Source organism: Filicampus tigris, chromosome 15 (genome assembly GCF_054856515.1).
Source record: "Filicampus tigris isolate MCC_2025a chromosome 15, RoL_Ftig_1.0, whole genome shotgun sequence".
Lineage (NCBI taxonomy): Eukaryota > Metazoa > Chordata > Actinopteri > Syngnathiformes > Syngnathidae > Filicampus > Filicampus tigris.
Window position 1 is genome coordinate 2479252 of NC_141231.1, and position 27305 is coordinate 2506556.

Sequence of the window (27305 nt, forward strand, 5' to 3'; positions counted from 1 at the left end):
GGGTGCTAATGGTATGACAAAAAGGTTCGGGGGTACACAAGCACAATAAAGGTTGGGAACCACTTTGGTAGGGAGAGTTACGTGTAAGTGAATTACTAGCGACCATCGTGAGGATAAGCGGTTTTGACAATGAATGATTGGATAATTGACGCGGTAAAAGTTGGTGTTTCTGAATTCCGGGGGTTCGTGAAGGCACATTAGGCGTGACTGAGTGCGAGAGGGTTGTTTGATTGGTCTTTCACAGTGGGCTGGCTTAACGGCAGGGATCAGCTATGTAGTACATACGGTATAAAAATGACGAAGACCAAAGGTCAAAGTTTGCTTGGTTTGTCTTTTAGTCATTCTATGACCGTGCAGACAACCGGTAAGTGTAAGATGTATCTGACAGCTATATATATATAATTGTCCCAATGCATTCGACTAAATCCTAGCTAATGTCATCATTGCTCGCATATACACGTATACATAGAGATGTCTCTAAACGTATTTACGATTTATGACGCTGGTTAAAAAAATATTTTAAAAAGCGTCAAAAATACTACTTTTCTTCTAGCACAAAAGGTTTCGGAAATATTTTTTTTTTAGTTTGACTTATAAGTTTGCATTTTACCATGCGTTAGCTATGACGTTTCAGAAAAAATCCAGCTGTTGCTGAACGTAACCCTGAATTCGTAATTATTACTAAATATATTATTTTCTTACAGATTATTTTATTCTTCTTATTTTATTATTACTCCTACGAAGACCTGATGTGCTTCAGAAAAAAATGTTGAAGAAATAGTGTGCTAAATTTGGGGTGCAGTAAATTACTCTTAAGATAACCCAAATAAATTATTTATACATACCTGTGAGGAAATGCATTCCACAAACCCATTGTTTGGTTCCCAGTCTGGCCCGGCAATGGTTCCTGTGGTGACTGATTTTATTTCTTGTCATTTTAATGATGAAAGCAATATATGTACCTCAATGCCCCAACGCCAACCTCAGTCCAGTCGTTGAAGGTTCCCCCAAATTCCTGAATGAATTTTGCTCGTCAATCTTTTCAAGGCTGTGGTTATCTCCATTGCTTGTGTATCTTTTTCTGTAATGCTTTTTCCCCATACACTCGTCTTGTTATTTTACACAGCTCTTTGTGAAAAGGCAGCTTCTGGAGAATGGCTATGAATGAGGATGCCTATGTGTGCAAGATAATAAGTCTCCTGATGTAACAGATGTTTGCTTGTGGCCATTTAAATTGTATTCCTATGTTGAACTAAAAAAACAACTACTAAAGTAGTAATTAAACATTCAGTTTCACGGCAGAGTTACAAAAAAAAGTAATACATAACTTCATGTTGTTTATTTAGGTTTGTTCAATGAAGTATTGTAGTACACGTGGTGGAGTCCATGGATGGGACTTCCGGGATGTACTCTTCTCAGGTTATGCACCTGATGGCGGGATGTTCATGCCTGAGAGCCTTCCCATACTGAGTCCAGAAACTCTGAGGTGCTGGAGTGGACTGTCTTATCCCAAACTGGTGGTGGAGGTAGCCTCAATCTTTATTCCCTCTCAGCTAATTCCCAGAGAGGACCTGAAGGGTGAGCTCACTGCCAAAAGGTGAAAAGGACTGCAGGTTTTCAAATATTTTATTGAATGTCTAACTTGCAACTACATTTCTTTCCCTGTCACAGTTCTTGTTCACTCTGCTTTGTCTGGATTCGCTGTGCCTGATGTGATCAGAACTGTCCAGCTGAAGGATGGCCTATCAATCCTGGAGCTCTTCCATGGAGATACGCTGGCCTTTAAGGATTTGGCTATGACCTGCACAGTGCGCTTTCTGGACTACTTTTTGCAGAAGGACAAACACAGAGCTACTGTTCTTGTTGGTATGTAAGTAGTAGCGTGAATGAATACTTTTGAATGTTGTAATGTGTGTTTTTGTCGGCTATGATCTGTGATCATGGTAACTTCCACATACTGGAGCATATTAAATAGCATGTGACTTCCCTCCACTTCCATTCCAATGTAGGTACATCAGGTGATACAGGTGGCTCGGCCATCCAGAGTGCAAAAGGCCTCTGCGGAGTGGATGTGGTGGTTGTTTACCCTCGAGGACGTATTACTTCTGTTCAGGAGAAACAAATGATCACTTGTCTAGAGGATAATATCCATGTCTTTGCAGGTGAACACTCTAAAACTATCAGTGTTTGTCTTCTCAAATGCAGTCCCCCCTGGGGTGGGGATGCGGTGCAATTCAAGGGGTTTGCCAGGGAACTTGCTTTTTTATTCTTTTTTGGGAACATGCTTTTTTGGCGGGGCGTGGGGACTGTAATACGATAGAGTGTAATTGCACATCCACTACAGCAGGTGGCAGTTGCACTGTCATTGTCTGAGTGTACACTGAGAGTATTAGCTCAAAGGCAGGGTAGCACCAGGTACGCCCCAAGGACCACATAAGTAGTCTGCGGGCCTGTTCTAAGACTACATTACATGGTAAATTTCTGATTGCTGTAGAAGTGATCATATGAAAATGTGAACACTGGCAGAAACGTATATACAGTATTTAAAAAAAGAAAAAAGAAGTTGCCTTTTGATATTTTCTGTTTCCTGATTGTTGTGAGAAATTATTAACATAATTTGTGTATTCATTAAAATTAATACCTGTATACTAGTTAAAGTTGTAACTAACTTGAAAATCAGAGAGCTGGCTATGTTGAACTGTTGATCTCTTGTCTAATTTTCATCTTTTGATGGCAAAAAAAGATTTTGTCTCACTGGTGCTATACTCTTGGAGTTGAGTGTATAGTGCACATTTTGATTTAATTGGATGCATTTTGTGTTTTCAAAGCGGACGGCTCATCAGATGACATCGACCAGCCTCTGCGTCATTTATTTGCTGATCAAGAACTGGTCAAATATCACGGCCTCATGAGCCTTAACTCTGTGAACTGGTCTCGTATCATGATCCAGCTCGCGCATTTTATCTATGCGTACTTGCAGCTAAGTGGTATGGAGAAGGATGAGGCTCTCAAACCACTGCCTGAACTGGAGGTGGTGGTGCCCACTGGGGGAGCAGGTAACATTGCAGGTAGGCTGATGACCCACATTGCTGGCGTCCCAAAACCGGTCAATAGACTGAAAGAATACGTTTTTACAGTCATGGGCCCTTCCTAAGTACAAAACGCAAGGCAGGAGGTTACACTTTTGTCTGCAGTTTATTGTACTGTGCATTCAAAAAAGTTCAGCACCACTCACTGTGCTACCCGTGCAAAACTTAATAAACCACAGGAGGTGGCATTTTACTAAAGTTTGCCGTCATTCGTCATCCGTCAGCGGCCGCATGGGTACCCGCCGTCATCCGTCAATCCGTCATTTTTTCAAGCCGAACCAAACTGTAATCGTCTGTCGGTCAGTTCGTCATGTTATTTTAACCACACTTCTGTCAGTAAATGACAGAGGTCCGCCAGTCCATCAATCGTCATTCCGGAGGAAAAAAAGTTCCAACAGATGAAAAATCCATCCATCCATTATATGAACCGATTTGATTAAAATTGTGAATGGAGTGCAATAGCTTCATCATAATCATTTGACATTTCCATAGCCTGCACTTATATTCCAGTCTATTGAACTATAAGTGGGAGCCTGCTGCCGCTTTAACTCTTAAAAGCTTTACTTTTTACTAGTTTTGCTTAATTTAACCAGAATCCTGTGTCACGTTGTTGCCAAAGGTACAATCCTGGTGGATTAAAATGCTTCCTAGTCCTTGTGCAAACCGAAATAAAGTAGCCATTACAATAAATGAATGTTGTTTATTTCTTCAACTGAAGTCGTCTTCTGCCTTTTAGCGGTTGGCAAAAAACCTTTGGTGCATTTCTCCCTCCTACTGAAATGGAGTGTGGGCCTGCAAAATACCATTTCACAACCTCCGAATCCTACTCTTTCCAAAAATATAAATGATAGGAATCATTTCAATTGAGAGGGGTCTATCTGCAGTTGTTTCCAGAGCTGGGCATTCTGCCTATGTGACGGACTCGTCCGTCTATCCGCCGATGACAGACGCCCATTTTGTAGGCGATAAATGATAGACGGAAAACTTAGAAAACTAGTCAGGCTAAGCATAGTTGGAAGCCCATTTTTTCCATCTATGTAATCGTCTATCGTCAATTTTTGTGGTGAGGCGTCAATGGCTGTGTTGCCCGTTGGCCACGGCCGAGGTCCTAAAAGCAGAGGGTGTGGGGTGGGTGTGCGAGTTAAAGTTGGTCCAAGTTAATAGACGGAAACGCAAACGGAAGCCCGTTTAAAATGATAGGCAGACCGGCCTATTTAATAGTTAATTAATTAATTAATATTTGTTCCGTCCGGACAAAAACCTGGATAAACGGACAGCGCAAGAGTACCCCGGCTGCATGCGGAAGGCGATAAGTGGACTGCAATTTTTTTGTAAAATTTCAATTGGACTAAAAAAAAAAAAGTCTTCTTGTAAAGCCGGCAGGTTGTTATTTAAACCACTTTGTCTTGCTTTTGAAATCAGTTACAATCATCTGATCGCTTACGTTACATGACTAATATTTACCGCAAATTATTTTTAATATTTTTTCTTACCAACTAAAAGGTGTGAATTTGAGAAGATACTTCTCTTTCCCGAGCTACATGAAATCATTAAACTCCTTCTTGCGGCTTGTACAAGCGAATCATCTAAACACTTCAACTGAAATTGATGAGAACATTAATTAACATTTAATAGAGTTTACCATTTAAACGGTTTCCTCTCCATTTTAGGGCCTTTTACACTTTGTAACAGCTTTGAAACAGAATACAGGATGGTAATTACAACTCAATTGAAAAAAAAAAAAAATAGTGCTTCTCTTGCACTGACACTTTATTTTTACATCTTTGAAACAGTAAATCATAATAAATGGCCCTGTGTGAAAGCCACATGTCTAAGCCGTCAAATTCTTTTGGAATTATGTTTTTGCTATAGGGGGTGAGATACCAATTATTTTGTAATTGTTGATTTTCTGGGAAAACTTCAGGTTTTACAGGGTGATTCTAAAGTCATCCTTTGGTTTTAGGAAGATGTTTCGTCAGACACGTTAGGCCTTAATGGATAAATGAAAACCCTTGCTTCAGGTCCCTGGGTTTAACCAGGGGGAAAAAAAGCTCTTTAAAATGAGTAATTTGCTCCTCAAAATAAGTCATTGATTATCAAAATTACTCTCAAAGAAAAATTTGATACTGGCTTGTGCGGCTGGTATTTAGCAGTGGATATACCAGATTTTTCTTTTACTCATCTTTTTCTTTTTTTTTTTTTTTGTCTATCTCTGTCTCAGCTGGCTTCATTGTGAAAAAGATGGGGTTGCCCCTGAAGCTGGTGGCCATGGTGAATACCAATGACATTGTTCACAGGACAGTCACCTCTGGTGACTTTACCATGGCACCTAATGTCACACAGACACTGGCTCCTGCCATCGACATCCAGGTATTGCAACTTTTGTTAGCTTACATACTGTACTGCTTGCAGGTAGCACATAAACAGTGTAAATGTCTTTTGACAATATTTATTGTTTGTGATTTAGGATCCTTATAACATGGAGCGAGTATTCTGGCTTCTTCTGGAGAAAGACTATGCTTTGGTGAAGAATATTATGGAGGAGTTTCAACATTCACATAAATATACTCTGCTTGAAAAGCACCACAAACTGGTACCGACTATGTTGATTTCCTGCACCTACCTGTCAACTACGTACAGACTATTGAACATTCCAATCCTTTGACCAAGCATTGAGTTTTCTTTCCCCTTTTGTACTTGTAGTTGTCCCATACGCTTTCAAGTGGAACAGTCAATGATGAAGGCATCTTAGAGACGATGAGGAGATGTTGGGAGGAAAATCAGTATGTGCTGTGTCCCCACACTGCAGTGGCTGTTTGGCATCACTACCACTGTGCCCACGATCGTGCTGTTAAAAGGTTATATATTTCTTGTATATTCATAAGATAGGGACTAGCACAAATTACTCTCATTACTTTGAGCTGCAAACTATAACAAATATTAAGATTTAGTGTGAGTCTAAATAAAATACCACCTGTGAAATATACATTTTCATATTGTGCAACACTACATATCCATTAGTGAGATCCCAAAGACTAAGAAGATACTGTATGCTTTGCTAATACTAAAGCTGTTTTTACTTTCCACTCCAAAGATCTCACACAAGTTCCATCTCAAACTCATGTTTTTCAGGTGTTACCTCGCCACAGCATCCCCAGCCAAGTTTCAAGCAACCATAAGGAGGGCCGGGTTGAACTTTGACCTACCCGATGCAGTCAAGGCTTTGGACAAATTACCCTCGCGTTATCAGAACCTGGAACGCACCTCTAACTGGTGCAAAGACTGGGAGCAGAGACTGAGAATGACAATCCAATCTGTGAGCTCAGCCAGGAAAAACAGAGTGTCTTTTTATAGCTGATTTGGGGAGTTAAACATACAAGATTTTATTTCCTGATTACTATAAGCTTTTTCCAATCTATGGGTCGCGGGGCGTGCTCTAGCCTATCCCAGCTGTCTTCGGGCAGTAGGCGGGGGACAACCTGAATTGGTTGCCAGCCAATCGCAGGGCACACAGAGACAAACATCTGCGCTCACAATCACACCTAGGGCCAATTTAGAGTGTTCAATCAACCTCCACACCACAAGCAATAGCAATTCATAATCAAACACAGATGCAAACATTTGTTCAATTCAAATGGTGTGAACTAGAAAGATTCAGTTTAATTTAATATACTAATAACAATCCTTCAGTGAAAAATTCAATTTTCTGTTGTGCACAATGAAAAACCAGATCACACCTGTGCAGGCATGCATGGTGAAATGTCAGAGGGTATATACTAGAACATACGGTAAATTACATGCTCACTGGCGAATGACAGACGACGGAAGTGTACCCACGCTGCAGATGGATGACGAATAACGGACGCTCAATTTTTAGTCAGATGCCCTGCTCTGACGCTCATCCTCACAAGGGTCACGGGTGTGCTGGAGCCTATCCCAGCTGTCTATGGGCAGTAGGCGGGGTACACCCTTGAACTGGTTGCCAGCCAATCGCAGGGCACACAAAGACAAAACAACCATTCACACTCACAATCATACCTAGGGACAATTTAGAGTATTCATTTAACCTACCATGCATGTTTTTGGAATGTGGAAACTCCTGGAGTACCCGGAGAAAACCCATACAGGCACGGGGAGAACATGCAAATTCCACACAGGAAGGCCGAGGCGGGATTCAAATCCCTGAACTCTGCACTGTGAGTCGGACATACTAACCAGTCGACCACCGTGAGTGTAGTAATAAGTCAAGATTATTATTTTTTTTTTTTTAAATGACAACCCCCTTACAGTAATCAAAAGTGAATATATAACCCAGCCAATACAGGAGGATTTTTTTTTTCATTTCATAGCATAGCATTAGCCACAAATTAATAATTAACAGATTGCATAAATTAATCAGGAGACCTAAATTTGGTGTTTCGATTCCAGTTATTTCCATGCGGACACTGTTGGAAGACTGAAATAATAATAAAAACAACACAGTTCAAATGCCAATCAAGGTTTTGGCTACCGGGGGAATTGTGTGTACATGAAGCTTCACGAGCTGAATCTGTTTGTGAACCATTTGGATGGAAAGGTTCAGAAGGCTTCATCTGGCCATCACTATTTCAAACAGAATGTCATGGATCAGGAAAAAGTTCAAGACCCACTTGCTCCTGGAATTGAATGTTTTGCATGCAAGTGAGCGTGCAAATAAATGCGTGTTCCCGTTTGAAGGCGTGGATTCTGCGATTTGTCTTACATCCGAGTACATTCTACGTTTCATTTGTGTGGGCATGATTCAATCACACAGTGTAAAAATTAAATGTGTGTTAATGTTAGTAAATGCAAAATGTCAACCAAATCAACGCCGAGCCAATAAAGCATTTTCCGAGGACCAGTGAACGCAACACTCCATTTGACAGCACGATAGCAAACATGGCGCCTTTAAGAGAGTGCCGTCAACACCTCCTCTGTACTGTCTCAGTCAGCTGTCAGGAAAGAAGCTGGATGGGTGAGGATTAGTAGGAAGTGACTGTGATCAGCTGTTGGCATTTTTCCACCTTCCGCAGTTTTTATCTACCTGCTTTTGACAATGAGGAGGCGGCCTCTGAGGTAGGAGTGAATCGACCGCCACAACAGCTTTGGACTGCGCACTAACAGTTTCGGCTTGGTTTCCTCACTTCAAGCGATATGTTAAACAGGTCAGACATGATTTGACTCCTGCTTATTATTGCCTTACTGGGAAAGTGTCTTATTTGTGACTTGATGCCTCGTTTTGGTCAGTGGAAGTCCACGGCGAAAAGCAGTCATGGTTAGGACAAATGTTAGAATAGACAATTTCAAGTGTCCTTCTTTCGAGAACGACTGGTTACACTAGCGAATTTAAATGAACTGCATAAGTTCACGTTCACAAATCCCTCTATGACAAAGTAATTTCTTTTTGAATGTGTAAAATTTTGAAAATTCAGTAAGCAAAGTGGACACAAACACACAGCGTAAAGGTCCATACGCCTTTATAAATTGTGACGTCACGACTACTGACTTGTTTGTTGGCCTCACCAGGGTTGACCGCTTAAATCTTTACATAAGTCCGGTAATAACCAATATACTTCAAACCAATGAAGGAATGCAATTAAAATGTCAATATAAAAGATCAGATGAAACTATAACTAGCGGGGCCCCATGAGTCATCAACATTTTAATCTCAGATGCAAATTTTTCAGAATACAAACAAAGCTTTTTGAAAGCTAAATCCTCCTCAACCATACTAAAAACAGTTGTTAATCAGAATGTGTTTGTATTTCTTTGGAAGCATTGAGTACATTTTGAGATCTTTAAGCACAACAGATCAGCACTGTGAAAGACTTAATATTATAGAAATAGTTTTAATTAAGTTGTCTACATTACAATAATTGCGCTGCAATTTTTTTTGATATACTGATCTTTTAACTATTTTACTTCCAATCATAAATTACGGTAGTATCATTAGACTGATTGTGTTGTGTTTCAGCTGTCAGTTAGGTCAGAAGTCATCTGATAATCCATGAACTAAAATGTAAGACCGGCTATTGAAGCCTTGACTGTTTCCAATCCACAGGATAGCAGGAATATTTTATGTGACAATAATGTATTGCCAGAATAAATGTTAAACTTTTGTGTTTGTCAATAAACCTCAATTTACGAAGTGATAATGCAAACCTGTAAACCTTGGTATCAGTGCTAAACATTCTTTACATTGTGTCTTCTTTCCTTGAACTTTGCCCATTTTCCCACCTTTTAGGCCTGAAATGCACTTAAGGTGCATTCCTGACTCTCTCGCTATCTCCCCCTCCTTCTCTGTGGCCTCCCCCTCTCTCTGCCTCTACCTCACTCTTTGTGTGTGAATGACAAAGAGCATTTAGGATTGTTACCCTTAAGTTATGGCATGTTGTTTAGGCTTTGTTCGGGCTTTCTGACATGATGGTGAAAACGGGAGAGTGTCGGTCAATTCATAATAAACCACATATAATGCCATTGGGTGCTTTTGGTTTCTAGGGAGCTAATGGTGTCGTGAAGCTCCTGCAGTGCCTCGATAGCATTATTATTAGCATGAGCTGTGGGAGCAACGTAAAGAACTGTGACGTAAGCGTAACCTGGAAATATGTGCACAACTATCAAAGAGGTGTGACTCAGTGGAATCTCAAGCCATGGAGCAGCGAAAATTTGCGAGTATTTAAGGCAGCAAAATGTTGCGTTCACCTCAGGGTTCCTCAGGGTTTGATTAATGTCGCGAATGTTCGCAAAACGTCCGCCAACAGTTTTTGTGATTTTTCTTACTGCAAGTACAATCAAGTGAAAATTCACTTGCGACAAGAAAAGTACAGATGAACATTTGCGACCGTGAACAAACCATGACGTGAACGCACATTTTTCTACCTTAGTGGGATAGGGGCTTAAAGTTGGCCCTAATTTTCGGATCGTGGAGTTTTCATGAGACGTGGATTCTATAGAGATTCTTTTTTAATATGTCACACTTTGATTCTGAAAGTAGCTTGCGGTTTGGATCCGTAAATTAGTGACTAGACGCAAGTCTTTTTGCTCTTTAAGAGCTATAAATTAACAGTGAGGCTTCTTTTCATACATACCATCAAAATGTTTTAAGTAGAAATCCTGTGCATTCGTTGTCATTGATTGATTTTTTTGTTGTTTTTGTCACCATTCTGCAGGTAAACTCCCTTTGTCAACCAGCCTCTTTCTCTCATTTAATCCTCATTCCCACTTGCTGCTGATGTCATCACCAGTGAAGCCATGTCCCGGGTCTGGACTTTCAAAAGCGCTGGACTCCCTGTCCATGTCTTCCCTTTTATCTGGGGAGTTAGACGAGGATGGGGTTGAAGGACAAGGAGGAGGCCAGGACGAGGATACTCTTAGAGACCTTGAAGTGAACCCATATGATGGTCTGCCTTTTTCTTCTCGCTACTACACCTTACTGCAAGAGAGGCAACAGCTTCCCATATGGACGTTAAGGCAGAATCTATTGGAGCACTTGGAGAGTCACAACATGGTGCTGCTCAGTGCACCCAGTGGAGTAGGAAAGAGCACCCAGGTAAATAAATCAAATAAATGCACTCAACCACATTTAAACTTCCTGTGCCACCCCTCCGTTATTATTACTTCTGCTTAGTCAAAAATGACTAGGAATGCACTGAAATGAAAATTCTTGCCCGGAGCAGAAAACCAAAACGCTGAAAGAAATTACAATTCTGTACCTCAAAAACTTAAATAATAATAATAAAATAACGGCACAGTGGTCGATTAGTTAGCACGTCCACCTCACAGTTCAGATGTTGTGGGTTCGATCCCGGCATCCCTGTGTGGAGTTTGCATGTTCTTCCCGTGCCTGCATGGGTTTTCTCCGGGTACTCCGGTTTCCTCCCGCATTCTAAAAACATGCATGGTAAGTTAATTGGACACTCTGTGCTGGGATAGACTCCAGCACGCCTGTGATCCTTGTGAGGACAAGCGGTTGAGATAATGGATGGATGGATTGATGAAATAATAATAATAATAATATAATAATATTAATTGCAAAGGATTAACGAAGAGTAACAGTGTTGATCTTATTTGACTTTAATTTAATCTAGTGGTGCAATTACTAATCAACTAATCGATTATGAAATTAATTGATCAATTTTTGATTATTGATTAAACTTTTAGATACCTTTTTTTTTAAACTCATTCACTGCCATTGATGTATTTTTTTTTTAAATTTATTTGTCTTTTCACAGTCCAGCCATTCAATCCCAGGAACGTATTTATATTTTTTCATTCATTTCATTTCATTTTTTTTCATTTAAAATAGTCCAAACCCTCGGAATTTCAGCTTCTCACCAGTAAATATTCTCAGATTTCTGCAGTACTTGATGAAAACAAATTTATCATCTTTGTATTAAATCAAAATAAAACATTTGTTATTACTTTGGAAAACGTGAAATAATTTTGCCTATTTTTTGACATGTTATGGACCACACCAGTAATTGAATCATAATTGGTGCATTTTTTTTAACTTCAAATTGAAATAATATTTTTGAATAAAGTAATGAAAATTGAAACAATTAAACAATTGTTGGTTGAAGCTCTAATCTAATCCCACTTGAAACATAAAACATCAAGTGGATATATGTGGCAATAATAATAACTGAGCCACAGAGACGGAAGTCAATCTTTAGTTGCAGGCCCCAGGAATTGACATCGACAAGAAAGGATTGTCTCAAAATCAATTGATGTTTCATTTCTGCTAAGATTTGTCCCGCCTTCTGCCTCGCTTATCTGTCAATCTCCTCGTCTTTTGGACCGAAATGGAAAATTTGTCGGCTGAATTTTCGGCACATCCCTAAAGATAACAACCACAAAGCTAGCTGTGGCCTTAAGACTACAAATAAAAATATCGATGAATTATAATAGTTGCAACTGGTCATACGGAACACAACCATGCAAATTCTCGACATTCATCTTGTTTGATAAACTCTCTGTAATGGTTTTCTAAACCAGTGTTTTTCAAATTCTGGTGTGCAGTGGGGAATTATCTAATTTGTGTGCCTGTGCGGTCTATCGCCTGGCGGCGTAACCATGTCTTTACTACATTGTAGTACTCTTCCATACACTGAGTAAGTATCAACATGAAACATTATAAAATACTTTTTTCTTTGTGTTTATTTAATTCCTATTCAAGACGTTAGAATATAACGTCATTCTTCAATGTTAAAAAAATGCTTGTATAAACAATATAACACTTATATTGTTAAAATAAGCTTTTTTTCACAATTTCAGATGGTAGTGTGCCGCGGGATTTTTTTCAATGAAATAAATGTGCCCTGACTCAAAAAAGTTTGAAAAACACTGGTCTAAACTATTCCACTAGACTTACATCATCCTGCTGTAACTTGAACACCCAGCAACTCAGGGGATTTGTTTTCATTACTCCTGCTGAAATGGCATTTATTTTCTCCACAAGAAAGAACCTCTCTAGCAGATAAAACATTGCGGACACAATGTAGATGCTTGCTCTAAAAAAAAATTTCCCTCATATGTTGTAATTGGAATTACATGTGTGGTCATTTTTTCAGTGTCAGTTTGGATAAGGCCACACTTGAATTAATTTCATCGCAGGACAAGCTCGGTTTACACTTCTGCCTCACTGTCAAAAATTTAGGGTTTGAATCTTAGTTTGGACCGTTCTGTGCCAAATGGCATGTGCTCTTAATTAAAATCTAAATCGTCAATTGGTGTGAAATGTCAATGGTTGTTGATGCTGTATGTGCCCTGTAATTAATTGGCAACAGGTCCAAAGTGCTTTCCGCTTTTTGCCCAAATACTGCCACTCCAACTCACCTTTGACTCTGAACAGGATAATCACTGGAAAAAAAAAAGCATGGATATTATGCATATTATTTTTGATCGTCATCCTTTTATGGCACATTTATGGGGTGATAAACAAATCTTACCAAATAAGGGTTGATAAACTCAATGAACATACCAGACCTGCACAAGGAGCAGTAGAATTGTGCTTATATCAGCTACAGTATTTCCTTAACTCTTGCCCTACAAATTTATTTTAGACCCATTTCCAAGCTGCCTTTTACGTCTAAAATTCTGGAAAAAGTGGTGCACTCACAGCTAAGATCTTTCTTGGATGAACACAATGTTATGGAAGTTTTCCAGTCTGGCTTCAAGAAGATGCATAGCACAGAGTCAGCCCTGCTACGTGTTTTTAATGATATCCTCCTGGCAAATGATACTGGAGACCACGTATGCCTCGTTTTGTTGGATTTGACTGCAGCTTTCGATACAGTAGACCACAGTATTCTTTTGACTCGTTTGCAACACCAAGTGGGCATTAGTGGATGCGCTCTAGAGTGGTTTATATCCTATTTAGCTGGCAGGACTTCTTCTGTTAGCCTAGGTTCCTCTGAGTCCCGCTATGCCCCTCTATCGTACGGTGTTCCACAGGGTTCTATTTTGGGGCTGTTGCTGTTCTTATTGTATTTGCTGCCCCTGGGTTCCATCCTTAGAAAACACAGCATTTCCCTCCACTGCTATGCAGACGACTGCCAAATATATATCCCGCTGAGCAAAAAAGACGCACTCTCGAGAAGACCTCTTTTGTCCTGCCTAGCGGACATCAACTACTGGATGTCACTGAATTTCCTAAATTCAGAGAGGATTGAGCCTTTTCGACTGCTGGTCCTTCCCTTTGTAATGACCTCCCATTGGATGTTAGGCAAGCCCCCTCTATGTCCATTTTTAAAACTCGGTTGAAGACACATTTCTATTCTCTGGCTTTTGATCAGACCTGAAATTTTTGGCTCTTCTCCAGGTGTCAATTTTGTTTTATGTTATTTTATTGTCTTTATTTGTTTATATTATTTATCCATCCATCCATTATCGATACCCCTTATTCTCACAAGGGTCGCGGGGCGCGCAGGAGCTTATCTCAGCTGTCTTCGGGCAGTAGGCGGGGGACACCATGAATCGGTTGCCAGCCAATCGCAGGGCACACAGAGACAAACATCTGCACTCACAATCACACCTAGGGGCAATTTAGAGAGTCCAATCAACTTACCATGCATGTTTTTGGAATGTGGGAGGAAACTGGAGTACCCGGAGAAAACCCACGCAGGCACAGGGAGAACATGCAAACTCCACACAGGGAGGCCAGAGCCGGGATCAAACCCACAACCTCTGAACTGTGAGGCGGACGTGCAAACCAGTCGACCACCGTGCCGCCCTTATATTATTTATATCTGTATTTATTAATACTTGTATATTATGGCCTTTTATTGTCTTCTGTTTGTAAAGTGCTTTGTTACAGCTCTAGCTGTTATGAAATGTGTTATATAAATAAAATTGTATTGTATTGTATATGTGTTTTGTCTTGTAGAGCATATAGAATGTACTGCTACTTCCTTTTTGATGACCTTTCTCTGTCTTATTCTTTTGTTGTAGGTGCCACAATGGTGTGTGGAATATGCTTTGTCCTATGAATTCTCTCAGGGCCTGGTGTGTTGTTCCCAACCTTATTCAGTGGCAGCAGTCAGTCTGGCTCTTCGTGTGGCCGATGAGATGGACCTCAGTTTGGGCCTGGAGGTGGGCTACGGGGTGGCTCATGATGACAGTTGCACACCAGATACCTTGCTCAGGTCAGGACACATGACAAAGGCTAATAACCTACTGTAAATGCTGTGTCATACTTTTTGCGTAAGTGCTCTTCTAACTACTTGCGCTTAAAGGGAAACATGACTAAATTGGAGTATCATCATTGATGTTGCGAGTATTTTTTGAGAGGGGTACAAAACATCATCATTTATTGTATTATGCGATGCTTTTCATTGAGCAGAAATGCCATTAGCTCACTTGCACCCCTGTTAGTTCTTGCGCACAAGACCTTAGATATTTTCTGTGAAAAGCAATAGATTACTGACTGGCATTGATAATGGTTAATATTGTACTCATATTTCAAAATAGATTTATTTTTCGATTGTTGAAAAAGCATTCACACATTATTTTCTATCACACTGCGAGCTTCTTAAACATGAAATGTCCATTATCAGTCAGTGCACATGAAACATTGCTTTGCTCAAAATACTTTTCAAAACACCTTCAAAACATCAATAAACCACCTGCTAGTAAGGCCATGACTCACTAGCCTTCACTACACTAGTTTTATTTAATCTACAGTATGTCCTATATAATGGTTATCCCAGAGTCAAACTAGGGCACATTATTGTATTTCATCAGTTTCGTATGATGTCACATGATCCGAGTCTTACTTGCTGCCACACCTTGAGTGTTCTTTGTTCCCTGCACGTTGCAGTCTAAGGTGGCAGTAAATGTGTTACAGCAATGTAATTTGATACCTGTGTTGCCTTCACTGCACTCTCAAACTACATAAAACAAATCACCTAAGTGTGTGACCTATTTTTTCTTGAAGGTATTATTCAAATTTCTTTTCAAGAGAGGCCCACTTTTTTGGCAGCTGTTGTTACCTCTGCTGCAAGCATATTAGCATTCCATTATGCTACATCAGGGGCGCGCACTCTTTTTCAGCCTGAGAGCTACTTATGACATGACCGAGTCAAAATGATCTACCACCTACTAAAAATGCAAAACACATTATTTATAAATATATTGAGAATTATTTTTATATGTAACGTTTATGCTAGTGTACCTTGCATGACTGCATCATCCTATATAGCACAATACGACAAAAGTTTTGTAATTACCTTACTCTGATGACTTGCACTGAAGAGAATCAGCCAAGGACGCATAGTCCGGACAGTAGCTGCTGATAGCCAGGCTCAAGCAGATTTGCAGGAACAACAATCCGCCCATTCGCTCCATTCGGCGCGTATAAAACAAGTCAACTTTTTTGCACACTATGCTAATGCTATCAATATTGCTGTCTTGGTAAAGTTCAAGAACTGTTTAAAAAAAAAAAAGCCATATAGTGAACAGGACGCTGTGTGGCTATGTGTGACGTAGTATGCCCGATGCTGACTGGCTGCCGCGAGGGAAATGGCAAAAAAGTTGACTTGTTTATATGCGCCGAGTGGAGCGAATGGGCGGATTTCCAGTGCTTCGTTCCGTGTCCCACCGCTTCAAACGCAACGGCGTCCGCCCGCCCGAACTACATTGACTCCAATTGGAACGCACCGCCAGAAACGCTCCCAACGCAGTTGGTGTGAACGTAGCAATACAGTAGTGAGGACGGATGATAGGCTGGTGATCTACCCACGATGCCTTTGCGATCGACCGGTCGATCGCGATCAACGTAATGGGCACCCCTGTGCTACATCAACTCCAGCACATTGCCGAGATGCTAGTCTTCCCGACTACCGTCAATGTGCCTTTTAGCAAGACACCCTTCCTTCTACGTGCCTGTCTGTCCATTATGTGGTTCTCAAAGTTACCCTTTGTTTCTATCTTAAGGTTTGTCAGCGACACTCTTCTGCTCGAGGAAATGATGTCGGATCCCTTGCTGCATCAATATGGCATCGTGGTTTTGGACGAGCTGCAGGAGCGCACCGTAGCAACAGATGTGCTGCTTGGCCTGCTGTGTGACGTCTGCCGCCAGAGGCCTGATAACTTCCGCGTGGTTCTCCTGACTCACCCGAGCCTCGCTCCTCGGCTTGCCTCCTTCCTGGGGCCCTCCGTCCCTCACCTCTACATGGACAGCCTCTCCTCTGAGGCACCTACAAATGGACAAGAAAATGAAGGTGTGGGAGAAGAGGAAAGGAACTCTATACACTTGAACAGAATGGAGACTATGTATCGGGAGCTTTCACCTGGGAAGGACCCTGTGGTTGCTGCCTGTCACATGGTTCTGGATCTTCACCGTAGAGGAGAGGAGGGAGATATGATGGTGTTTCTCGCTAGTGCACAGGTCCAAATTTTACATTTTTATGCTTGACACTTGTAGTATCACAATGTCAAAACATGCACATTTGCATTGTTGCTACAGCAATTGAATGGAAAATTGATCTTTCTTATACAAAATTTTACGCCCGACTTTAGTTGTTCATTAAAGCGGAAGTCAACCACAAAACGTTTTTTCCAATAATACGTTCTATATGCATTCACAAGTCTAAACATGGCATTCTGATTAATATTGTGTTTGTGGAATATGAATTAAGCAGAAAAATCCACCAGTTTTTAGCCATCCCAGGGGACCGCCAGTTTGTCACTTCTGTTGACCGACAATTACATCACATTTGCTCAGGGCTCAGGTAACGAACAGTCATGGCTCACCTGTTTCCTGAAGCTGCACTGTACTTGGTCGTTACCTAAGCCTTGAGCAACTGTGATGTCATTTTCAGTCGACAGCAAGTGGCGAAATGGCCGCCCCCTGAGATGGATTCCATGTTAAGACTATTGGAGGCACATAGAGAACATATCGCTGGCTTCGGGCCAAAACCTCATAAGTCACATTTTGGTGAATTTAATATTTTTTCAAAAATGTATACTATTGGTCATTTTACACTCGTGGATGTTATTTTTGCACATTATTGACCAATCTAAAGTGTTGAAAAAGGAGATGCAATGCAGCGATATTATTGTAAAGAAAATGTTTGGGTTGAATTCCCCTTTAACCCATTAAGGCCTAAAGCGCCTGGCTCAACAGCTCCCCAAAACCTAAGGTCATGTTTGGAATTACCCTTGAAAACTTGGAAGTTTTCCCAGAAATTCAACAACTACAAAATTATTAATATCTCAGCCCCTGTAGCAGATAGAAACATAATTCCAAAAGAATTAGAGAGCCCATACATGTGGCTTTCACACAGACCCGAGTTTATTAATTTTTACTGTTTCAATTGAAGAGGTAAAAATAAAGTGTCAGTGCAAGAGGAGCACTATTTTCAATTTTAAAAAATCGAGTGGTATTTACCATCCTCTTTATCGTTACAAAGACGTCGATATTGTCATTGTCTCCAAACATATATCTTAACCACATATCACGTTTGACTGGTTCTACTGGTTCAAAGCACACAAGCGTGTCGTCTATATCACTGCCGTTACTCATTTAAGAGCTCCGCGACTGCAGCGTTTGCCATTATAACTCGAAAGATTCACAGAACACCCTCCGCGGGCTTACGACACTATCACATGTATATTCTGATACATTTCATTGGTTAAGAGACCGAGAATTAAATAATGAATAGAAAATGATGTATACGCTCTCCTGGCATTAAGGGTAGAGAGACGCAACAGCGCTCCAGGCTCTAGTGGTAGAAATGTGGTTATGCGCTCCCATCCTTAATGGGTTAACTCGTATTACAACGAACGCTATATTAATCAGAATGCCATGTTTCGACTAGTGGGCCTGCATAGAACATATTCTTGTCAAGAAAAAATTGGGCTTGACTTCCACTTTAAAGGGAGAATATTTTAAACCACAAGTCTTTTTAGCCCAGGATCACAAGTAGGTCTTATGTTATATCGTCGCTGTCCTGTGAAAAACACTTATTTCCAATTTTGGAAATTTTTTAAATTTTCACATTAATGCGATGTCTGTAACGCGGAAACACCATTCATGCAAAAATATGAAAATTAAAAAAAAAATGGACATAAATGTTTTTCACAGGACAGCGACGATATCCTGTTTTCTCGTCACAGTTTAACTTTGTAAATGGTCTTATTCCCTCAAAAACACATCAGTGACACTAATTACATGCACGTGAGTGTATTAACACACAAAGTCTTCATATTTAAATAGACAATTCTTCCTTGCATCATAGCTTTGCATTATGTCAACGTAACATAATCACCTCAATGGTTTTGCTGACCAGTTTGTCTGCACTGGATGTTGGCAAAAACGGACAAATATTCTGTTCTTTGTTTTGTTGTGCAGGAAATAGAGGAGTGTGCTGCACAGCTCGAGGCAGAGAGTGTATCCCTGAGTCCTCAACTTGGTTCACTCAAGATCATTCCCCTGCACACCAGATTGGGTGGGCTGACTCAACGAGTGTACAACACAGAAGTGTCTAATCACAAGGAAAATGACGGGTCAGAAGGAAAGGACAGCACAACACTGGGTGTGGAAGATCCAGCGATCCAGAGGAAAGTGATCCTCACTAATAGCCTGGCAGAGGCTTCGTTCTCCCTACCAGCCATTCGCTATGTCATAGACACGGGCCTTCAACTCAAAACTGTAAGTTGTTGGTCATTATAGATTGATGACATTTTATCCCTAAGGCTCTATTGAGCACAAGTACTTTCATCCACTTTAAAAACTACCTGCACCAATGGTGAAAAGCAGGAGCAATTTGTGTACGAACAAATCTGCATGCCAGTTGCACCTTTGATTTGATTTGATTTGATTTCATATGCAAGTGTAGTCTGTAGCGCTCATATAAACACTATAGAGTCACTATAGAATTAATAAGCCGAATGCTAAGACGTCACCAGTTGCTGTTGTTGCAAATAACTAACTAGCAGATATTTCTGACATGTCAGTTTTTTTCTTAATTTTACCCCTAGGTTTACAATCCTCAGATAAGAGCAAACTCACAGATGCTGAAGACAATCAGCAAAACACAGGCGGACATGCGAGCTCAAAGAGTGAATAGCAACCTTCCTGGTAGGTCAAAGGCTAAGAAGACTATGCATCACACAGACATTTCCATAGATGAGTTGATTTTGCAAATATTCAAATTGGATGAGTTAAGCTACTGTGTGAATGTTATGATCATCTACAGTATATTATAACAATTTTCTAAATGTTTTCTGTTTGTTTCCCTGTAGGGCTATGTTTGCGCCTTTACGCCCAGTCTATGTATGATAATGGCATGGGCGAAGCTCATTGTCCTGGGGTAATGGAGGAAAATCTCAGCCACTTAGTCTTGCTGCTCAAGAGACTGGACATAGCCGACATGGGTCAATGCAAATTCCTCGACAGACCAGGTAGCTTTTATGTGTAGCAAAAAAAACAAAGACTGAGTTAATATGAACCTTGTGCGCCATGGTAACCTGATGTGAAAAATGCATAAATGTAAATGGAGCAATATTGTAAAGTAGCAACGGTGTGTAGTGTTAGCTAGCAGTGTTGTCAAAGTTACCTGCTGTTAAACGACCATACTTGATTGTTTAGTGAAGTTGGCGACGCGGTCGGGGATGCGTCATTTCCATACGTGATTGTCTTCTGTTGACTGCAGCTGGAACGGACAAAAATCCCCAGTTACACCAGGAAAGTTTGCTTATTAGGGAGAGAACCACTTGAGGGGTCTATACTTGCTTTAAAAAGTTGGCAACATACTCGCTTTTAACTCTTAAGGAATACTTTCTCATAAGATGGTGATTTCAGAGAGGCCCTAAATGAGGTTGAAAAGTGTACTGCAAATCTTGACGCTTGAGGTATTTTGCCAAAGCATGTCGCAGATATGTCCTGTTGGTGGGCCACATGTGGCCACCGGCCAGGCTGTACAGGTTTGCGTTAAGACCTGTTTAAAATTGCAAAGAAAAAAGAAAAAAAATAATATATTTAATGTATTTCAAAAGGTGTCAATTACATGCAGGTTTTCGCTATTCACGGTGTTCTACTGTATCTAAAAAAGAAAACCTACCAACCAGCTGAAATAAATCAGTTGTTAGTTTTTTTTCCTTTTCAAAAACACAGCCTTTGCGATTTGAAAATTGCATTCTACTACAGTATATAGTGACATCAATTTGAATTGGATTCATTGTTTGACAGTAATAAAAATACTGTCTTTCAAATCTTATTCTTTCACTCTTTTTGATGAATTGTCCTAAAGTGAATACACCAACAGGTGCTAAAAAGTATGTGTACATTGAGGCTGGTCAATTAAAGAGGGAAAACAACCCAAACATATTTTCTTGAACAATATTTTTTTATGCAGGCCCACTAGTTGAATTTCTAGTGTTCTTATTAATATTGTGTTTGTGGAATATGAGTTAAGCAGCAAAATCCACCCTTTTTTAGCCACCTCAGGGGGCGGCCATTTTGTCATTTCTGTCGACTGAAAATGGTCAACTCGATCTTTCTCTGTCCATCTTTCATTCCCTCTCTCCCAGCCCCAGAGGCTCTAATGCAAGCCTTGGAGGACTTGGACTACCTAGCAGCACTGGATGACGATGGTAACCTATCAGAAGTGGGCATCATAATGTCAGAACTGCCACTGGAGCCACATTTGGCTAAAGCCCTGATCGCAGCGTGCGAGTATGACTGCGTCGATGAGCTACTCACAATAGCTGCAATGCTGACAGGTATAGAGCTGAAGTGAAATAAAAGCTTCAAAAAATTAAAGTGTTGACCAATTTAAAAAAAACAAAACAAAAAAAAACAATACAAATCAGCTAATTTTGCAAGTTAATGGTCTAAACTTTCTTTGTCTTGGGTCAGCTCCTTCCTGCTTCTTGAGGCCAGAACCAAGCAGAGAGGAGGCTGCTGTTGCTCACTGGCGACCTCTAATGCACAATGAAGGCGATCACATGTCTCTCATTAACATTTACAATGCCTACATGGAACGTAAGTTCACATGCACTCAGTTTTTGTTACGGGAGAGCAGATGGTGGAGTCTTGTCAGAGTTAATAGCAGAGTTTGTTGAATGGTGACTGTGGAAAGTAATGTAATATCATCAATACGTGTTCGCAGAAGAAAATTCTGATCATTTACAGCAGTGAAATGGTAAGGTCCTTGAGTTTGGTCAGCAAATGCATCACTGACTTGTCCTGCGTGTGCTAATTGCAGATAATCAGGATGAGGCATGGTGCACGACGCACTTCCTGAACCACGTGGCCTTGCGGCTGGCTGTGGTGATCAGGGCCGAGCTGCTGGAGGTCATGCAGCGAATTGAACTTCCTGTGTCACCCCCTGCTTTCGGATGCCAAGACAACTGCACAAATATCAAGAGGGCTCTCATCTCCGGCCTCTTCCTTAAAGTAAGCTCCCAGTTTCTGAGTTACTGACACATTTGAACCATGTACAGCTCCGGACATTGACGTCACGCATCCCACAGTGCAATGCGCCAAACAAACGCCTCGCTCACTTAGTGAATGGTAGACAACTGTTGTGCACCAGGGTGCCGGAGCAAGAGGGGACAAAAGAAGGGACGCGCATTCTACAGGATCCCAAAAGAAGAACCAAGGTGTAGTAAGCAAGCGGATAGCAGCTATAAAACAAAAAAAAAGGGCCAAGAACAAGATGGAAAAGTGGAATCGTTCTCATAGTGGCAGTTATTGCCTATGTAGTGATCAAGTCATATCAGGCGAGTCCATAATTAAATCAGTTAAATAATGTAGATGTAACTTGATTGAATAGTTTTCCTCATCGGCTAGAGTTTTGTAGACGAAACTGCTGCCTGCCCGCTAACCAGCCCACACCTGGTTTGGCGAGGCTACCCGGTTGATCCTGCCATAGCATTATACTTGTCTCAAAGATTAAGCCTTGCGAGTCTTATAATTACACACGGCCTTAACCTGAACTTGTGACCTTCCAAGCCTTTGTATGATCGCAAGGACTCACCAGGGTAGTGAAAGGTCATACTTAGAATGAATTGAGGTCATGCTGACAATGTTTCTGCAATGATTTTGGTTACGCTTGAACAGATCAAAGTCACACGGAAAACATTTGAGTAGCGTGTGTTTAGGCAATGTTTTTAGTTCAAATTAGATTTCTAGAATTTAAACCTGCAGTTCTGTGATGTACAGTGGTACCTCTACTTACTTACTAAATTAATTGGTTCTGGAAGAAATTTCTTTAGTAGAAAAGTTTCTAAGTAGAGACGCGTTTTCCATGGAAATGCCCTAATCTGTTCCAAATCCCCTCAAAATTCAGACATAAATGTTTTATAAAGCATAAAAATGCATCAAAACATGTAACAAATACATTTTACAATTAGATTATTGCACAATAAATGAGAGTTGTGCATAAAGTAAAATAAACAAAGAATAGAGTAAGGGATAAAAATGATCGTCGTTTACCTTTTAATTGCTGTCCTCATCGCTTTTTGCCCTCTTTGGTTCATGTTGTCTCTCAGAAGTGTTTTTTTGCTTGGTGTTTTGTAAAGAACTGATTTAATAACGTGGCGACTGTTGATACATTACTGCCATATTCTTTGGCGAGATCAACCAAACGCATCCCCCTTTCATACTTTTCCATTATCTCTTGCTTTGTTTGTATGGACAAAAAAAACGATGTTCTCCTTTTTATCTTTTCCTCGTTTCTAATTCACGTAAAACTATTGGAACACCGCATGGCCTGAGGGGCGAATGACGAGGACGCTGCATAGACATATCTATCACGTATATCTCTATCTACCTGTCTATCTGCTCACATAGACACATACGGTAGAGGTCCCTCTTTGCCAATGGGATGACAGGAAGATGCTAGTCTAGCCAATGGCAAAGCAGCTATGAGAATGTTGCGTTCAGGAAACTCCGGAGCTGTTAGAAGCAGCCCATACTGCGAGTAGCAGCCCATACTTTTACCTTTTGTATCCTGAAATTTCTTTCGTAACTAGAGGCAATGTTTTCCTGTTGAGGCGTTTCGGAACATGAAAATTTCGTATGAAGAGACGTTCATAAGCAGAGGTACCAATGTGGTACTATTTAATATTCCCTACACCATATTGTAAAATAGTGGAAAGGGGCTATTTTTTTGCTGCATCTGCCCTTGTTGTTGTTATCCTTTCGGCTTGTCCGCTCAGGGGTCGCCACAGCTACACTGGAAACACTCTCCTATTTGCTGTTGTTTGTGATCAAGCCAATATAAGAATATTGCTTTGGCACCAACTTGTGGTAGCTTAGGACCAGGGAACCAAGTTGAAGTAAAGGGAGGAGCTTCATATAGTCCGGCAATAACCTTGTGTAATAGAAAAAAGTGTTTGGCTTCTATCCTATATATCGTATTTGTCAAGCAGAATCCTCTTATCGTCAAAATTACAACTTTTAAGGGAAAAGAGTCACGTCTTGATTTAACCGTTGTCTTTTATTCAGATTTTTGTTACTCAGCCAGTGTCGACGGGTGTCTTGGTCCAGCTAGAGTTTTGGGTTTTCAAAACAGCACAATCAAATAATTTTCTGTTAAAATACTCAACAGATGTTTACTACATCGCAATTTGCAAGTCATATGAACAGCAAACATTGTTGATACTGTATTTGCCCTTGACCTTTTGTTAGATCACATTTATGAATTAATGTTCTAGTCCTTTTTTCAAAATAAAATGTAAGAAAAAAAAAAAAAAAAGAAAATCCCATAACAGTGTGTTATCATCATGAGGAGAAGGTTTCAGATTTGCCTTGGGTCATTTTTTTTTTTTTTTTTTTTTTTAATAAAAACCTGCGAACACCTTACCAGGGTTAAGTTGTATATACTTTGTAATTGATAGAATTGGGTTTTTTTCCTCCTCAGGTGGCTCATGATGTGGATGGTTCCGGTAATTACCTCCTGTTAACTCACCGCCATGTGGCTCACCTGCACCCGCTCTCCTCGTACTTGTGTCGTCAGCCGTGTCCCGCTCCCCCTACCTGGGTTCTCTACCACGAATTCACTATCTCCTGTGACAACTGCATACGCATCATATCCGAGGTGCACCCACAAATGTAAGTCCAATGGCGTATTCAAGACTCAACATTAGGGATGGGAAGATACGGCAAACTCACGATATTCAATACTGTTACGATATGTGGCCCACGATAATGATAATATCACGATACATGATGTCTGTGATATTTGATATATTGTCAGAAATTTTATCAACGTTATATCCCGATATACTGTATGTAACTGAAAAGAAAAGAATACCCATAAAAAAGGAAATTGAATGATTTTGACTGTGAAATGCCGACAACTTGGCACCTCATACCTGATTTCCAGTGTTGCTAGCATTGTGCAAAAGCCAGCATTTTTGACCACGCTGTAAGTGTGAAGGTCCGTGCAAATAAATTCGACAATGCACTTGGTGACACTCTGTGCCCTCGTCGACCCAAAGGGGAACTTCGCTTTAAAAGCAGCAGTGGTTGTCGTCCTTTATTATGACCTGCGAGTAGTTCATCGTGATAGTGAACGATGCCTTTGCAGATTCGTCGCGTTGCTGTTATATTTTGTCTTTGTAAAACAGTTCTTGCGGATTCCATATTCTTTGTCCAGTGTTTTTCCGTCATCTGTCTCATAAAAGCCGAAGTGTCTCCACACTTTTGGGGTGAAACTTGCCTGTGGGGAAGTCTGGGCTCCGCTGCTGAAGGTGCTGTCCCCACAGCCCAATCTCGGATAAGTGGAAGATGATGGATGGATGGACATTGTGAATAATAATATAATGTTTTTCTTCTGATTGTGTCATTCTTCTATATACTTCTACCCCTACTTCCGCATAATGAATTGAGTTGTTTTTATATTCTATTGTATCCGTTATTACATTCTTCAAAATCAATAAATGAATGCACGATTTGGCAGAGCTGGGCATTTTACCAAAAATTGAGCGTCCATTTTTCGTCATCCGTCAGCATCCGTCGTTCATCATTTGCCTTTTTTTCCGGGGAGAAAAAAAAATAGTACTCGTCTATAGGCCGGTCCGCCTCTAATTTCAAAACGGCCATCCGTCGGCGAGTCCGACTAAACTTTCACCGCCCCAGAGGAATGATACTTAAACAGAAATAGTGATTTACTGCGCTTTGGAAGCCTGTTCACAGCCTGATCCCTCACTCAAATCTGTCCCAAAAAGCAACAACAACTCACTAATTTCCAAGTGGTGCCCAACAGATGTGTTTGTTCTACTCATTTGCTAGCGATATTAGCAATATTAGCGTTACGCGACGGAGATGCTAGCTTGTGAATGTCTTGTTTTATGTTAAGTCAGCCACCGTAACACACGACGTGCTGCCAACTATACTGCTTTATTAAACTTCTCTATATCAACTATTGCCTCCCACATAGAACAACAGAACATATCTCTCACCCCTAATATGAACCAATCACATTCGTGTGCACTTCAGGGACCACTCGGAAAACATAAACTCAAAGAATATTATAGGGCATTTAATATTTACGTTACGCGGACGGAGACAACTTTCCTTCACCGTCAGCAAGGGGGGCAGGCGTTGCCGCGGCCCCGTCCAAAGCGGCCCGCAGCCCGGTACCGTGGTAAAGTGACTTTCGTAAGGGCCCATCGATAATGCTCCGCCCCCTCTGTGCTGATACCTATGCTCCGCCCCTGTGTGCACTGCTTCCAATTACAGCAAGTCTGCAAAAAGTGAGAAGCTAGTTTACAAAAGCAGGGTCAGTGCTGCCAACGTAGCGATTTAATCACTGTATTCAATGACTTTTCCGGGCCCCAATCAACCATTAAAATAACAGAATGGGGGAAAAAAAGCGACGAGTAAGAAACACAATATTAATGGATTCATATATTTTGTGGATCAGCCAAGCCATGTATTTTGACTGCTCATTTTATGACGTTAACTTGTGGAACATTTAAAATGTTAATTTATTAAGGATCATTATTTTCTAGATGGAAACAATTATTTTTGAAGAACAAGAAGTGATGTTGTGGCTATTTTTATTTTTTTTTTGTGCATTTTCGACTTCTCTCATCCTGTGTTGCAGGCTTGTGGAGCTAACGCCTCAGTACTTCCTGGAAAACCTGCCCTCTAGTGATGGCAAAGAGCTGCTCATCAAGCTGAGGCAAAATACAGAGCCTTACTCTTCGGATCGAGAGGGAGCAACGGACGCGCGCGGGATGACCCACAGAGACACTGATGGAACAGGAGATGATCAAAATCAGTCTGGCACTGAGCTCTGTGTTATCCAATGAACGCTAACACGTCATTGATGGATTTATCTTAAATTGGACTTTTATCATTTACTGGTAGTGGAAAACACTAATATATTTTATTATGAGTAAGTTCTCTAATGGTTTAGGGAAAATGCAAACTCATGTCTTTGTCTTTATTGTGGTGTACTGTACTGTTAACTTATTTGTAGAATTCTGTCAATTAAAAAAAAGAAACTCTGTTATTTTACTTTTCATGTTGATGGAGGTTTTCTTTCTATTCATTCTTCAGAGTATATTCAGTAACTTTGGAGGGTCTTTTTAGGGAAAGGGAAGCTGATATTTAAATTAACCTATGAACTGTCATTTCTCAGAAAAATGAAATGTGTGATGATAATGATGCACTTTTGACAAAAAATGTCTCCAAGCAAAACAACTCATTTTTTTTATACTTTGATACTGTTTGTACAGTCT

The 27305-nt window shown here is 40.5% G+C and overlaps 2 protein-coding genes across 3 annotated transcripts; both read left to right on the top strand.

Annotated features, from left to right (window-relative positions):
* The first annotated feature begins 241 nt into the window (after positions 1-241).
* On the top strand, positions 242-7973 carry thnsl2 (threonine synthase-like 2). The gene is made up of 9 exons (XM_086053584.1): positions 242-364; positions 1347-1578; positions 1672-1866; positions 2010-2162; positions 2829-3068; positions 5311-5459; positions 5557-5682; positions 5793-5947; positions 6222-7973. The coding sequence occupies exons 2-9, from the start codon at positions 1356-1358 to the stop codon at positions 6445-6447; spliced, it is 1467 nt and encodes a 488-aa protein (XP_085909710.1). The 5' UTR covers positions 242-364; positions 1347-1355; the 3' UTR covers positions 6448-7973.
* A 10-nt stretch (positions 7974-7983) lies between these two features.
* On the top strand, positions 7984-27081 carry dqx1 (DEAQ box RNA-dependent ATPase 1). 2 transcript variants are annotated; one of them, XM_086053583.1, is made up of 13 exons: positions 7984-8183; positions 8258-8272; positions 10277-10656; positions 14556-14749; positions 16539-16992; positions 18958-19257; positions 19587-19686; positions 19851-20009; positions 21138-21329; positions 21466-21591; positions 21815-22005; positions 24476-24666; positions 26666-27081. In XM_086053583.1, exons 3-13 carry the CDS (start codon positions 10339-10341, stop codon positions 26871-26873), a joined length of 2433 nt encoding a protein of 810 aa, XP_085909709.1. In that variant the 5' UTR covers positions 7984-8183; positions 8258-8272; positions 10277-10338; the 3' UTR covers positions 26874-27081. The 2 variants fall into 2 exon arrangements, with proteins under 2 accessions (XP_085909709.1, XP_085909708.1); XM_086053582.1 differs by lacking the exon at positions 8258-8272 and having other exon boundaries at positions 7985-8183.
* The last annotated feature ends 224 nt before the right edge of the window (positions 27082-27305 follow it).